Source organism: Crocodylus porosus, unplaced genomic scaffold, assembly GCF_001723895.1.
Source record: "Crocodylus porosus isolate Cpor-Errol unplaced genomic scaffold, CroPor_comp1, whole genome shotgun sequence".
NCBI classification, from domain to species: domain Eukaryota; kingdom Metazoa; phylum Chordata; order Crocodylia; family Crocodylidae; genus Crocodylus; species Crocodylus porosus.
Genome location: NW_017728920.1, coordinates 9,554,395 through 9,570,783, shown reverse-complemented (window position 1 = coordinate 9,570,783; position 16,389 = coordinate 9,554,395). Strand labels below are relative to the sequence as shown.

Genomic DNA, 16,389 nt, shown 5'->3' with positions numbered 1-16,389 from the left:
TTGTTATTCCTTCCAGTATCTCCTGTAGTTGTCTTATTCTCAGATGAAATATTTTCATTTTGCCACTTCAATAATGAGCAGATATGTAGCTAAACCTTCCATTTTTCTTGACATGGTCACCCTTTGCAGTGAAGCTTATATTGTATTTGCAGATGTTCTAGTTCAGGGGCAGGCAATTATTTTGGGCAGAGGGCTACTTACCGAGTTTTGGCAAGCCATCATGGGTCACATGACAGGCAGCCCAGGGCAGATAAATATTAATTTTCTAACTTTTTTAAGGGCCACACGGGTCTGATAGAATGGCCTGGCAGGCCGCATCTAGCCCTTGGGCCACATTTTGCCCACCTCAGTTCTAGTTCCTCAAGTATTCCTTTTATTGCAAGTTAAGTCCTAAATATTAAGCTGTAGGCTAGATGGCAAATCAGTTTTAAAATAATTGGTCCCTGTGGTTCTACCTTGCCTTAACTTCTTTGAGTTTTAAAATATATTACCATTTCCTGATTTTTGGTGAAGTTAATCTTTTAGCACCTGTGGAAGTGAGCTTGGACTTGCAAAAGTTTATGCTTTAGTTTGTAAGGTGCAAATCTACCCTGCCTTCTGCCAGTCTTCTAGTTTGCCATCTAAAACTGAATTTGTCAGGCACCATGAACTTAATTCTTTTTGCAGTGTTTCTAGGGTCCACTTTTGTCTGTGAAAAATGATGATACTTTAAAAGGATGTTTTGGGGGGGCTTAGATGAGTTAAAACTGCTGTAAGAACAGCTGGGTAGGCAGCTGTTATGAAGAGAAAAGGACATTGGCCAGGCTTGTGAAAACAAGTGGTGTCTTCAATTTAGAACAGCTCATTAAGTAAAACTGTTCTCAGTATGAGGTAGCTTTATTTCCAAAGAACTTGTAAATGATTGCTGCAGTATGCTTGTTTGTATAGCCTATTTCTTCCTTGTTAGTGAAAACTTAAATGTGTTTTAAGTTGGACCACAATATGTGAAGGATCAGTGTGAGAGACTGAGGTTATGGACATAAGAACAATTCTTATCACAGGAAAATGTGAACAGGATCTTGCCGTGCATGATTTGCTTTTCAGTAACTGCTTATGTGCTCACTTTTTATCCTGTGGTGACATGAGAGCTAAATAATGATAATTTAGCTCTCCAAATGGAAGGGGGGCAATTTATTTGTGTTTTGTAGCCTTAGGCTCGCCATCAACCTGGGAGCAAAGTGGAATTACTGTGATTTGGTTATCAGCTTGTCTAGTCTCCATAAGAAACTGACTAGTGGATAAGTCAAGTTTCTAGCAAAGAATCCCCCTAAATGAGTATTGAAATGGTGCACCTATTAGTGTAGGAAGGATAAGAGTTTGTTTGTTTGTTTTAATTTTCCTGTTTGATTGTTGTATTGGAAACTTGTTTGTTGGGTTGGCAGTCCTTGAAAAGTTTGACCTTTGCGAGTTGGACTAAAACGGGAATGAGATACGAAATTCTTTGGCTTGGAGGACACCCTGGTTTAAAAGGACAACGGACATAATGAAAATAAATTGGCTTTGCGTTACTGTGCTCACCAGGTTACTTTTATTGTAGTAACTTTTGTCTCTGTATGTTACAGGATGTTACGCCTTCGACTTATTCCTGCAGTAGCGGGACTAACAGTGGTTTTGCGTCATCATCATGGAATGGCATATCGCACCAGGAGCAGGCACAGACTTATGTTGGCAGCTTTTATAGGAACCACTGCAGCAACAGCAAGTGCTGGACTGTTGTGGAAGAGGTAAGGGGACTTGGATGTCATTACAACTTGTTTCTTGAGCAACGCCTGCTGCTGCTTTCTTTTAAAAGTAATATCCACAAAGAAACTATTTGGAAATCAATATCACCCTGATCGAAGGAGTAACAGCAAACTTTGTGAAGCAGTTCTGCTGCCACAGTTCCACTCTGTACAGTGAAGAGTGCCTTTTGGGTGGGTACAGTTGGGCTCCACATTCCAGATGCAACAGAGTTGCGTTCTGTGGGGTTTGGAAGACTGACAGATTTATGACTGAGTCTGTTCTATGATTACACAGATGTATTTGACACAATCCCTTTGGGGTTTCCAGATGTTGCTGCCCTTACTTAAGCCATGGTAAGTTTATGGAGCTGTGCCACATCCTCCCTCCCTGTAGACTGCAGAATAGATTCTCTTATAATGGCATGATCTGTCTAAAACATGCTTTCATTTATTTCCCACAAGTCTTTCCAATATGGTTTTATTTAATGAAATTTAATGCTATATTGGTTTCTCTCTGACAGTGGTTCTCAACCTCTTTAGACTAGACACCCATGGATAGATTTGAGGCACCGGTTGGAAAGTGCTGGCTCTTAGTTTTCCCTTTCTTTTTTGCCTACAGAGAAATAATAGAGCACTTTTTCAGTTACAAAGAACTTAAAGACCACGGCTGTGGATTTATCTCTGGGTTTATCTTGTGGATCGTGTTTGTACACCTAACAGCACTGTGCAGTGTCCTGTGGCACCCTTGAAAGGATCTCAAGGCACCCCAGGATTCTGTGGCACCCTGGTTGAGAATCACTGCTCTGTGCTTTTCAAGCTAATGTTTTTCAGTGAGCAATAAGCTGCAAGTAGGTTTACAGAAAAGTTAATGAGCATCAAATATGCCGGTCTTTGTGCCTATGTGACCGGCGTAAGATATCAAGTATATTGTGAGTGTCTGGAAGTAAGCAGGGTTAGGTTAACTTCACTTGACTTTGGCACTTCTCTTTGCTCTAGATGAAGTAAGCAATAAGAATTCTTCAGCTTAATTAAATGCAAAAGCAGCATGGTTTCAGTATATTACTGTATGCTCAAACTTGTGACCATGCAATTTCTAGGAGTCCAAAGGTGGTGGCATCACTGAGAACTTAGCTTATTTTCATTCCTAATATTTAATATTGTTTATTACGCACTTTATTTCTACTGTGGTAGGTAGGTTTGCCTCCCTTTGCTTTAGTAACCTCTCATAATTTATAATGAGATTTCACTTAACTGTTCCATACTGCTCTCTGGCTATAGGAGGCTACTGAATACAAATGAAAAATGTTGTTAATGTTACCATTCCTATAATTGACAAGACTTCTGCTTGTTAAAAGGAGTTATCAAGAACTAGAAAAAAATCCTGTGGTGCACCAGCCTCCTCTGTTGCATATTACTATTAATCTCCATTTATGTAGTGCCTTTCAACTTGATGGACCGCAAGGTACTCGACAGACTCTAGACACAATCATGCAGTTAGCAGTGAGATGGAAGACTTCAGACATTCTGTGACAATAACAAGAATGACTATACCATTATACATCGCTTTCTCTGTCAGGGAAGTGATTAATTTCTCCATTTAAAACTATGCTGAGAATATTTTAATTAGGCAGATTGTAATATCATAAATCAGACTTTCCCTAGAAAGCTAGGGTGAACATTTCTACTTTTGTATAGGGAATGACACTGAGTTTAAAAAGCAAAACAAAAACAAAATCCAGTTGTCAAGTCTGTTTAATCTCCTCTGCGGAATGGATGTTCCAGCAACATAGAGCCGCTTTATTGTTATGCTATAGCATTGGTTCAGTACTGATGTAAGAAAACATTAGATCTTATTCCTCCAACACCTGTGTTCTTTGGCGGTCTCCACATAAGTTATGACTGGGCCTGACCTCTTTAACCTGAGAGAGCTGACAGGACCAGATGGAGGGTTTGCAGAAGTATATATGCAGTAGTATGACTTGCAATTCCCTAAATTAATAATCCTAGACATGTGAACTTGTTTTGACTTTTTTTCCCCCTGTGTTGTGTTGTTTTCTTAACTTCCTCACATAGGAGATGATGCCAAATTGGTTTGTAAAGTCACAAGTCTTAGAAATCTTTTAAAGATGTAAATTGCTTCATATATAACACTTTCAAAGATTTCTGTGTTTTCTATAAATGTGCTTCAGTTATGCTTTTTGTGGTGTTATCTGATGGGTTACTTAAAATTCTCAAATTAGAAAAGAAATTAAGTTGAATAGCCATTAAAATGGCAAGTTGTGTTGGTGTAGAAAATAGCTTATGCTGATGATTGTTAGCTTTTGAAATATCCAAAGGACTGTTTCAAGTGGTATGTATAGACATTCATGTGTAGTATGACATGCGTGTCCACATGTTCAAGGGGTAGCTTGTCCTTTGTACTACAAAGCAGGTCAGCAGCATGCACTATTGGCACTCTGTAGCCAAGGGGCCAGGTGCATTGAATACCTTATAGGAGCTTTGGTCTCTGGAAGTCCCCGAGGACAGCTGAGTGCTGAGACCAAAATGGTAATTGGCTCCCCATGCAGGGACTATCCCCTTTGTGCCATGTTACCAAGGGTGTAGAGCCACTACACACAGTCAGTTTAGACTGTAAAAGGTTTGTCAACTTTGCTTGGCTTCTGGCATGGATCCTTACCTATGTTGGGCTTCTTACAGAGGAAGTTTGGAACTACTAGAATTTCCAGTGGTAGCTTGTTGAGCTTGTATGCACGCTAGAGTACAGCATCATGCACTGTGGTGCTGACGCAACTGTGGTCCTGGGAACCCGTGTCCTTGAGCTCTGTTACCTGCTCATGACCACCCATGGCTGCGTGAACAATGAAGATGAAGCCACATGTGACACCTTGGAGACTGGGCTGCTCTGGGACCACTTCCAGACTAAATACCCGGACTTCTGGGCATAGAGCATAAGGCACAATTGATGGAAATGTATTGTCCTGGGGACTTGGGATGATGAGCAGTGGTAGCAGAACATCTGCATATACAGGTCCCCACCTTCAAGCATTGAGATAAGGTGAGTGACAGCCCTCTTTCCCTTTCTCTCCCCTCTCCCCCCATTGGTGACTTGTCCTATGTGCCCTTTCCCTGGCTCATGAAGCTGTACATGGGCTGCCTGGATATGAAGGAGTATTGTAAATACTGCTTCAGCAGAAGCTGAATGCTGGTGAAGTATGCCATTGGGCATCTCCAAGGTGCACTGGAGGGCCATGGAGATCCTTCCCACTTAAAGATGTCAGTACTTCCCCTGCTTTGTGTGGGACACAGGCAGAGGCATCAAATTATGTAAGGCCATGGGAGAGGTTTTCCATTATACCTGGATACAGGAAGCACAGTGTCTTGAGGCTAGCCATGGTGTGTCTGTACCTGAACCTATGCACCCAGGGTACAACTGCCAGAGAGTGATTGCCAGGAAAATGTTGGGAGACCACCTTCCAGGACTCTTGGACACAGAATTGTAGGGGGAGGTTATGAGAGAGGAGTTCAAGGAAGTCTCAGGACTTCTTTATTATTATTTATAAAATGTTTATTTTTATTAAACCTTAAGAACAGTAAAAACCAACTCTAAGGAAAATTCCTGAACTAGTTAACCAGTGCTTTGGGTGCTTATAACAGAACATTTATTGTCTGTGTCACCCTAACCCTGGGCTGCTGGGGCAGGAGTACCCCATGGAATTGGGGAACATAGCCTTTGGGCTGGCTGGGTCAAGGGGAGTGGAGGCAAGGGATGGGAAGAAGTTTCTTAAGGGGACTGCCCCACTGAGCAATACACCATTAGTGTCCTGCAGTGACAAGATATTAAGTGCCCCATTAATTAGGCTTCTCTGATTACCCAGAATCAAGGGAACCATCCCCTTGACTGGACAACATGATGTTCCTGCAGTTATCACTCAAATATTTCCCTTCTGGAAAGGGGGAGGGAAGGGACGGAGTACAGTTTCATGGGGGACTTGGCAGCCATCTGGGTACACCAGAGGTGCCATCGCTTGCAGTTTCTACCAGCCTACAATCCAGTGCAGTGGGCACTGCCCCAGCTTTGCTGCTTGCCTCATCCTGCCCTCCCTGGTACAGGCTGGAGATTGCCCAAATAAGAGGTGGCTGCTATATTTCCAAGTCTGTCCTGAACCTCTGGACACCTGTCCCACCACCAAGTGTGGCCACACCCTATTCCAGTGGCCTTCCTCCACAGAGTCATGGTGAGGCCATGGGTCAGTGCTCTCTCACTGTTGCAGTGCTGGTGCAGTGGGACTTAAGAGGAACTACCGTGTCTTGGACCCCTTGTCCCTCCTCGCTACTGGGTCTGAAACAGTGGGTGTTGTGGCACTGGGTTGCAGGCAAAGGGTGTGTTGGGTTGCTTGATGGTCCCATGCTGCAAGGGTGAGTTGAGAGTTTTTTGAACAAACATTGTCAGGGAAAGGTTTGTTACCTGCAGTGATGAGAAGACTTGTGGTAGAACTGTGGGGAAGGGACTTTGCAGGGTCAGTGTTGGCCATGGCTTGCAAGGCAGAGGCACTGCAGTGGTGAGAGTGCTGCCAGGCTGGCCTGCTGTGAGGTGGAGGACATGGTATCATTGCTAATGGTATCCAGCTCCTCACTGAGTGTTGTCTTGGAGTTGCTGGATACTTGGGATGCTGTGCCTCCAGATTCAAGCCCTGGGACACCATGTACCTCTGGCTCTACCTGTTTCTGGGGGACTGGACAAAGGGCACAGGGGGCCTCCACCCTTGCTGGCTCTTTAGAGGTGCTGGAATCCTGGTCACATTGGCATGCCAACGTGGTGTCAAAGTTGTGTGCCAGCTCAATGGAGTGGTCCCCCTCAAGAATGTGAGAGTGCTCCTTTTATAGTACATGTGGTGACCCTTCATGTGCCGGACACCTGGTTGGCATCCTGGGTTCTTTTGTACTGGGCCTTCAGGACTTTAGTTTTGACACAGCTGCTAGTTCTGGTTGTGTTCCCAGGCTGACATTTCAGCAGCAAACAAAGCCTGGTTTCTGTGGTTTATCTTCATTGTCTGCTGGATTTCTTTCCTTTCCTGGAGGGAGAAAAGGTTAGTTTGCTCCTGGCTGCTGGCAGCATGCTCTGAATTGGTGTTGCAAGTGACCATGTAAGAGCACACCCATACAGCAGTGCATGGGACATTTGAGAGGGCTTGGTGTGCCTTCCACTAAGCAGCAAGAGGGTCTAGTGACATATAAGAGCTTGGCTCCCTCACCCTGGGGCAGCAGAGTGAAAACCAGTGAACAAAGGATTAGTTTGATTCAGCTAATGGAAATAGCTGTTGACACAAAATTCAAAGATTTAGTCTTTTCTTAATACAAAAATCTAACTACATTTTTGAAGAGCCAGTGAAATATACCATGAGGCAGAATGGCCTAATGCTTGTTAAAAACAGCAGTTGTTAATCTCACATAAAGAAACAGATGTCTTGGATATAGCTAGTATGTGTTTCAAGTAGTATTCTTTGGCTAATTTTTGAGATGGTAACATGGGCTTTAAGCATTTTCTTTTCTCCCATATCACAAAATGGAATGTGAGAGGTAGGAAACACTAGGTTGGTATCACTACTGCTTATCCTTTATGGCAGGGGAGGGAGGGCAAATAGTTGGCAGGCCAGATGCAGCCTGGAGGCTGTAATTGAATCCGACCGCAGGGTATGCCTGGATCTGGACTGAGGCTCTTCATGGGGCCGAGCAACATCTGGGCAACCCATGCCATGCTCTTCGCCTCTGCCCCCTCCCGTGCACACAGCTTACTGACAGGGCTGCTTCTGGTGCAACTGCAGCTGCCTGGGTGCTGCTCAACTCCCCTTGCCAGCAGTTCCTCCTCCTGTTCCTGCCCCACTGCACCAGGCAGGAAGAAAGCTTTAGCCAGATGGCTCCAGCTGGAAGTTGGAGCTGGAGTCTGAGCTTGCATGCTGGTGCAGGATCCACCTGGCTGAAGGTTTGTCCCTGCCTGGAGCAGCACAGCAGGGGTAGGAGAAGGTGGAGAAGCTGCCAGGGGTGAAGGGAGGGGTGCAGTGCAGCCACCAGTAAGCTGTGTGCACTTGCCAGGATTGGTGTTGATGGATGTGAGCAGGAGCAGGTAGGGCTCATTCCCTGTGCCCTACACTGCCCAGGCAAGCTCTGCTCCTCCTGCCCCCTTGTCCCTCCCCTCACCTCTGGGCCAGCTGCCAGGACCTAGTGCTGAGGCAGCACCCACCTGTCACACACACCTACATACACACACGTATGTGCACGCAGACCTTCTCCTACATCCCCCACATGGGGCAGGAGTGTTCAGGGAGCAGCTTGTGACTTTGCCTTGGGCCCTGGCCCTGCACATTCCTGCCTGCAGAACTGGGACCCTACCCCAGCCCCACACTGTCCTCGCCCTGTGATCCCGGGGTCTCCATGGAGACTGGCTGGGAATTGCTCAGGGAGCTGCCTCTGGAACCAGGTCTGAGTTTTTGTGGGGCAGTGACAGTGCAGGGCTGAGGCCTGGGCACAGCTGTGATCTGTTCCCTGCATACTCCTTTGCACAGAGCCCACTGCAGGGGCATGCAGGTAGTGGATTATGGCTCTTCCCTGTGCCCTGGCCCCACCCTGTCACTGCCCCGCGATGCTGCCCTGTGATCCTGGCTTTGCCCATCTGTTTTGCTCCTGAACACTGTTCCCTGCCTGCCTGAAGCCCTATCCCACTTAAGGAGTTTTGGTGAGTTGCTGCAGGAGGATGAGGGGGAATGTTGACCCAGCTTGCAAGAACTCATCAAAACTGCCTATGTGGTCCCCAGGCCCACATAACCCACCCCTGCTCAATAATAAAAACTTGGTACAAAAACAACATGGTTTCTATATAGCATAAATGGAAGTGGTAATTATAATGCTATTAAAGTTTCACTGAATAGTCTTAGGTGGGTGTCTTTAGTATAAAGGAAGCGGTGAAAGTCATTGTCTGAAAATTCCATTCACTCCGCTGATGAATGGGAAACTGTCTTGGTAGTAGAACCATATTCTATTTACCAAATTGTACAAAACAGAACAAAAAATTTAAAACAGGTTTTTAGTCATGATCACAAATAATCTTACAAAAATGAGCTAAAGCAGAGGTGTCGTCCTGGGTGTGTAGACTCCTTCTACTGTTGTTCCTTGGCAGCATGATAAAAACAATCCTGACTTTGGTAGAGGTTGGTACTTTGAACCTAGGGTGCAGAAACGAAACTGACAAATTGCTCAAACTGTCAGCTTTGTTCAGCTTTTGCTTGAAGTAATATGATAACAGCAACACTAGAGGCAAATGCTAGAAGAAAAGGACCCAAAGATGGATTTGGGAAGGGATAAAAACATAAAACCAATGAAAATAAACCCAATAGTAAATATGGTTGGGAGGACTGGAGAGATTTTTCTAAAAGATAAGTGTGTAATGGGGACTTCAGAATCTGCTAGTTTCTCAATAGCAGGTACCAGACATTGTTCTGTAATAACTTCTTTGGTAACAGGTTTTTAGGATTACCCCAGTGCATCTCTCCCTTTCCCAGCTAAACATCTCAGCTTTAATATCTTTTTAGCTTTGCTGTAACTAAATATACAGAAAAGGTATCTAATACTTAGGGGTTTACCCCACTTTAAGAGGTGGCCATCCAATTTCACAGGCAGATTGCAAGGCCAGTTGCCATTTTCACAAGCTCCAACACATGCATCTCTGAGGGGCGCCAGCAGTCCCGTCCCACCCCTCCCCACAGATTTGACATGTAGCCCAAAACCGCAGCTTAATTGCTTAATAATGTTTTCCTTAATGTCTTCTGTGGGTTTAATCAGCCATTTATTGACACATTATTAAGCCATCTATGCATTTAGTTAAAACTGTAAACTGAAATGTGTTATGAAATTAAAGCTATACACAACATGAATTGTAACTAATACCATGACTATGCTTTATTAAAGAATGTAGTAACACAGAGTTTACTCAGTGTTAACCTTGACAGGCAATTCATGCTAGCTGTTTGAATATTAACATGCTGCATCTAGCCGCAATAGCTGCAGACATTTTCTGTTTGTGGGGTGAGCACTTGCCCATACACTGAGATGGCATGCTCAGTGTCCACTGAGTTAGTTGGAATGGTGAGGTAGCATCTTGCCAGGGCAGAGATATGGAAACCAGTCACAGACAGAGTCCCAAAACACAGGTACAGGCAAAGGCTTCTAGCATTCTTTGACAAAGTTCATGTAAGCAGCACACTTGTTGTCATGCTCTTTCTGCTGTCCAGGAATTGATTTTAGTAGCTGAGGATCACGACTCAGAACAGGCACCTGGTTAGGGTCCAAAATGGAATGGCACTAAGGAAGGAGGCAGCTGGTTGTCTGAGCTGTGGTGGCAGAAATAGGTTGTACCTGTAGTACTGGTTCCAGGCAATATCTGTGAAGCTGAACAAGTCCCTTCACTGGTTTTCACGAGGACAGCTTGACAGTTCTTATGATGCCCTGTCTTTGACTCAACTTTATCAAATCCATCGGCTGTTTGTGTCTGTGGTGGATCATAATTCACAAATACTGGTACTGCATATGCTTGGCATGGTAATAGTTTGTGTTGACCCACAAATTCCATCTTGTGAGCACAGGCTGTGATGGCAGTGATAGTGGCATGCAAATCCCCACTTTGACTTGTGACAGACTCCCTGTACTGGACACAGTGCTTGAAGTTTTACTTGAAGGAGGACACAAGGCTATCTGTACTGGGGAACTGCATGTGCCAGTTGTCACTTCCTAAAGACAAAATGGGTGCATTGCAGATGACATGAACTGAATTGGGCAGCATTCCTTGGAGTGTATCAGAGAAAGCTGTGCACGCGTACAGTGTTGGACAGGAATGTTGAGATCTTGTTAAATTCTAAGCCATAGTTGACACTTGCCTTTTTACTATGGCCTGAGACATGGTAGAAAAATTGCTCTGTTTGAAATGCAGGCAAGTCCCAGTCTTTCCAACTCCCAAGTACAAATAAAATATACAGCCTGTAGTAATCTTGAAGGTTGGTGGCTTTATTGGCCACAGTGGAGAAGGATTCATATTCTCCCAGTGCAAATTTTGTGAACTGTACATATGAAGCAGTCGCCATAGGGAGATAGTATTAGTGAAACTTGTTGGCACGTGGAAAACTTCCAACATTTGGCATGTTTTTGTTCAGGTAGTTTCTTAAGTTAGGGTGATCAAGTTTCTCCAGTCGGATGTTCGTCACCACAAAAACGTCCACGAGGGAAAATGCTGCCTGGTTCCTTGCCTGCCTGCTTTCCATGATCCTTCTGAGAAGTGAGGACATGGTCTCTTGTTTCTTGCTCTGACCTTCAGCCTCTGCAGCAGCCTTTTGCTTCATATGCACCTTGGACTCTAAGGGCGTGTCCACACATGCAAGCACATGTGCTTGCAATAGTTCAAACAGAAGTAGTGCAAATTTGAGCTGGGGCTTTTTGCCTCAGTACATGTGCTCGGACATGCACTTTGGTGTGGAGCAAACTGTGCCACTTGGGGCAAAATAATCCTGCCTGGCTCCTCCTGGATCTGTAGCCAGGGGGAACTAGAGCCTGGGGCGAGCACCTGTGCTGTCTCCAGTAGTATAAAAAGCTGCCCTGTCCTGGCCCCATCCATACAAAAAGCTGCCCTGGCAAGCAGCTTGGGGCTACTCGCTCTCTGGAGCTTCTGGGTCCTGGCCACTTGGTACCTGGGGACACTACCCCTTGTAGAAAATCCATGTTCTTCCACAGTGATAAGTTGGGTAATGCTTTATTGGTATATTTACAATGTTAAAGCAGTTTGGAAGCCTACCAGTGTCTCTATCATCATGAAAAAGTAAATTCTAAATACCTATATGTGTTAATGTGTGCTTTTGATTTTCTTTATACATGATGGGTGTGTGATGGGAGGATGTAGTGTTTGTAGAAAGGGGGTGATAAGGGGTGTGGAGGAAGGCGGGTGGGTGGGTAGATGTGGAAAAATGTGGGTTATGTGGGTAGGAGTGGGGCAATTGCTGAGGGCACTGTGGGTGTGGGGGACCTTGTATGGGGGCTGCTCAGGAGGGGTGGGTCTCCTGGCCCCCACAGGGTGTAGGCCCCCCAGCACATGGAATGTCCCCCCAACCAGGGTCCCAGCTCCCCCCTCGAGGGCCACAGCCCCTATCCTCCACAGGGTCCCAACCCCCCTGCCCAGGGCCCATAACTAACATTTAACAGCAGGAGTGGGGGGGACAATGCACTGAGTCCAGCCCGGTTCTGCCGGCCTTGGGGCAGCTCTTGCTGCCCAGCCGGGCTAGTTGTGTGGCAGCAAAACCCAATGCGGCATGCAGGGACCACATGCCAGGCCCAGTCAGGTCCTGGGCCCCCTCTGCAGCCCAGCCAGGCTGGGTCGAGATCCTTGAGGCTCGCTAGTCTGTGTTTGCACCAGAGTGGGTCACACGGCTCTGGGAGGCGTGTGCAGGAGCTGTAACTCCCGGAGCCCTGTGACCCACTCTGGTGCAAGGCCAAACTAGTGAGCTACATGGGGCTGGGCCAGGTCCTCACCCCCCTCCCCAGCAGGCACAGGGGGCAGAGGTGGGAGCGGTCCCTGCGCACCGGGATGGGATGGGGAACATAAGCCACTTGGGGCTGGCAGGATGCAATCCGGCTCCGTGGTCCCCGTGTGCCAGGCTGGGCCGGGGAGCACACGGGGACCACATGGAGCCGAGCTGCATCTTGCCTGCCCCAGATGGCCTGGCCCAGCGCATGGGGACTGTGTGGAGGCAAGCCAGGTCCTGCAGTTATAGGAAGGTCCTGGCTGCAGCAGGACCCCGTACATCACGCGGGAACCGCATGCTGTGCCAGCTCCTGTCAGCATGGGCTGGGCCCCAGGGCCAACTCCCGCCTCTGCCCCCTGTGCCTGCTGGGGGGGTGGGGTAAGGACCTGGCCCAGCCCCATGTAGCTCGCTAGTCTGGCCTTAGAGCGGGTCACAGGGCTCTGGGAGGTGCGGCTCCTGTGTGTGCACCTCCCGGAGCTGTGCAACCCACTCCGGTGTAAAGCCAGACTAGCGAGCCTTGGGGATCTGGACCAGGTCCTCACCCCGCCCACAGCCCCAGGGACATCCTGCCCCCGCCCCCTCGGCCACTCTCCAAACTTCCCCCCACATCCCCCTGCCACCCTTCACCCCCCTCAACACCCATGAAACTCCCACCCAACTTACCTTGGACAGCGCCAGGGGTAGCAGAAACACCAAAGAGATGCTCTGGCCAAAACCAGAGTCTTTTGGAGGACTGGCTCCAGGCACAGTCTTGAACCATGCCTTGCTCCGCTCTATTGTGGAGTGGTTGTTTTTAGACCCCAGGGGTCTAACTTGCTCCCCGTGCTGCAAACTTGCAGCACGGGGAACATTTTTTCGTTCCCGCATGTGCCTGTTGCCCTGCCTCAAAGGGGTTTGAGGCAGGGCAATGGGCATGCGTGCACTCGTCTGGACGTGTCCTAAGTGTGAGTCTATACTGGTTTTCTCAGACGCATCCAGAGTTGCATTGCAGGCAGTGCAGAACAGTCCGCCTACATCTGTGTGCAAAGTCCCTGCTAGGATGTAAATATCATTATAAAAATTGTTCACTTTAATCTCCTGTAATTATATCGGTTAAACTGTTAATGGATAACAGTGGCTTGCATGCAACTGCTGCTGGGAGCTGCTTCCAGGCTCCTTTTGAGTGGGGGAGGAGACGGTGGCAAGCCCAGCCAGACAGCACAGCCTGAGTGAAACCCAGTGCTGGGAGGGAGGGAGCACCTGTGAATGAACAGCTAATTGCTTAATTGATGAGTCATTGAAACCAAATAAGAATTGGGGCATTGATGCAGTAACCTAAATTTATTAATTAAAATAAGTGGCAATTCAGTCATTGGCTCATTGTAAGTGATACAAGTAAATGGTAACTATTAAACTTTATAGTTTGGGGCCAGGTTAGTATTATAAACTTTAATTTATAACCAATATTTCTATACCTTTTTTTTTTTTAAATTCCTGTTTATAATTCTAAACACTTATTTCTCAAATATTAATTCATTGCCAAACACTGTAGATTTCTTCTTAACCCAATTAATCTCCACTGTGAAATTCTTTCCTACAGGCAATGGAAATCTGAAATTCCTTAATATTGAATTTTTCATGAGTTTTTTTTATGTCACTAAACAGTCCTGAATTAAATATAAATGCCTGACTAATTTTGGCTGTTTTTCCTTTCTTGCTGTACAAGCAGACAGTTTTTTATAGCAGAAGGAAATATACTTGATTCTTGATCACAAATCTTACCAGGAACATATGGGTATCACTTTTCAGCTTAATTTTCCATGAAATAAAACTAGTTGGGATAATACAGTTGTCACAAGCAAAATGAGAAGTTTTGTTGATTGTGCTGCACTGATAACTCCTCTAAGTTTATTCTATTTATCATCTTTCTCACAGCTTTAAAAGACTTCTGCACACTGATAAAGAATGACTAAACAAGCTATATTGTAACAAAATGTATGCATCCTTTTGGAGTAAAGCCTACTCAAGAAGTAACTTTCTTTTTTGGAGTGGATACCACTAAAAAATAATATCAATATCTGCTGGAACTGAGGAGTGGTTAATAGGAAGCCTACTGCAGTGGTTTAGCATTGTTGTAACTAAGTCCTGGAGCGAAGTAATAAAAGACGTATATACAACTTTATCAGGAGACTGCTTCAGAGACCCCCTGGCGTTCTGGTATTTTCTTAAAGTCTTGAAAATATGATTGGGATCACAAATAAGTCCTGTATTTTGGTTCAGGTTTAGGGAATTTACAGTTTCAGTTTTCTGGGTCTTAAGTGTCACTTTTCAATGCTTTATGTGTCTTATAAACAACATGGATGCTTTCCAGTGGGCAATTTTAACACCTGCAGCTGCTAAGAATGGTAATCATTGTCTGTAATCTAGAAATTAATAATCTGGCATTTATGTAGTATTCAGCTGAAATACAGTTGAAACTTTAACTTTTTCTGTTCTGACAAATAAACTGATCTTTTTTCTTTTTCTGTATTTTTAACTGGAAACTCTGATATCCCACATTCTTTGCATTTCTTAATACTATACCATTTATACTGCGTATTTATATTACAGATAAATGTACTGGAGGGTCCAGTTATCTCATTCAGATTTGAAGTCTCCCATCATCATACACCTTTTATTTCCTAGATGTTATAGTTAGGTGTTTTAAGGGGCTTGTCACCCTGGCTAAGTACAGGGAGTCAAAAAGCCCGACTTTTACTCTTCACAGTTTAGATGAATCTGCATAGACTGAACTCATAAACAGGTGGACATACGTTCACTTTTGATTCTGGAAGAACAGCCATATGCCTGCAGTGGCCCAGGCCAGATGCTGGGGGGCCTCTAGAGCATCCCTCCCTGCTTTGCTGGCGCAGACAGCTTGGGCCAAGGCTAGCCCTCCCACCCTATGAAGTGGGGTGTGGTGGAGAGATGCAAACATCTTGGGTTGCTGGGGGACTATGAGTTAACTTGAATCTGGAGGGGATCTGGGACAGAAGTTCAATAAACTGATTTATCTTAAATCATTTAAGTCTGATGCAACATCCATCTAGGTTTATCTTAAAATGGTTTTAGCCACTTTGAAAGTGGTTTATGTGACTGAAAATCTTTTGCGTTTATACATTTGAATGAGTTTCTGATCGCTTATGCCAGTTTGTGTAATTTCGGTCCCTAGCCCCTGTTATCTAGTGTGATTTGGTAGGTTTTTGCAGACATCAATTAATATTACATTTTGTTTGATCTGTTAGCATGCCACTCCATAAGCATTTGAGTTGATTTGTCTGAGAATTATGACTTGCAAACAAAAAATGTCACTTTTGAAAGCATGCCATTTTCTCTCCTTTTGCTCACTAAATGCTTCCTAAAAAAGTACCATTGGAGACTTTAGCATTCCATTCATGTACATCTTCCCACCAGACTTCAGCAATACCAAACTAAATGTATGCTCGTTAATGAGCAATTCTGATTTCTGTCATTTGTAGCCAATGCCAAGAGTTTGAGTAACAAGTCAGTTAAAGACCTGTTTTCTTTTCATGGCTTTTGGTTGGTTAGTTTTATTCTTGACCTCTTAATTTTTGTGCTAATTAGTTATGCATCTCATGCTCCAGACTAGTTAAACCAGCCAAGACCTCTAGAAGACTTGTTCCCAGTATTCCAAGGTGAGGACTTTTGAGCCTTGCCTCACCGTCACAGGAGGTGAATCAATATTTCACAGTACAGGCAGTCCTCAGACTTATGCAACTGGTTCCTGAAAATCATGTCTTAAGTTAAAACGTTGCAACTCAGAACCAATTTTCCCATAGGGACAATGTTATAAATGGGAGACTGGTTTCTTTACCACCCTCAATGCAGCTGTCTCCAGCTGGTAGGTCTGTGGTTGGGGGAGGGGAGCAGATCAACACCCCTGCAGTGAGGGAGGGGTTGGGGAGTGGGGGTTAGGACAAGGCCTAGGGCAAGGGCTGCCCAGCTGGGGGGGGGAGGGGCACAAGGAAGGGTTGGGTGGCTCCTGCTGCTGCGGGCTGCTCGTTCAGGAGCTGCTCGTTTGACGGCTCTCGCCG

General features: G+C 45.5%; 1 protein-coding gene across 3 annotated transcripts in view; it reads left to right on the top strand.

Annotated features, from left to right (window-relative positions):
* The window catches only part of MICU1 (mitochondrial calcium uptake 1), a 227,210-nt gene that overhangs the window by 25,735 nt on the left and 185,086 nt on the right, over positions 1-16,389 (top strand). For all 3 annotated transcript variants that reach the window (XM_019538568.1, XM_019538566.1, XM_019538565.1), the window contains exon 2: positions 1,602-1,763. In XM_019538568.1, coding sequence (XP_019394113.1) covers positions 1,603-1,763 — 161 coding nt within the window. In that variant the 5' untranslated portion in view covers position 1,602. The remainder of the gene's footprint in view (positions 1-1,601; positions 1,764-16,389) is intronic.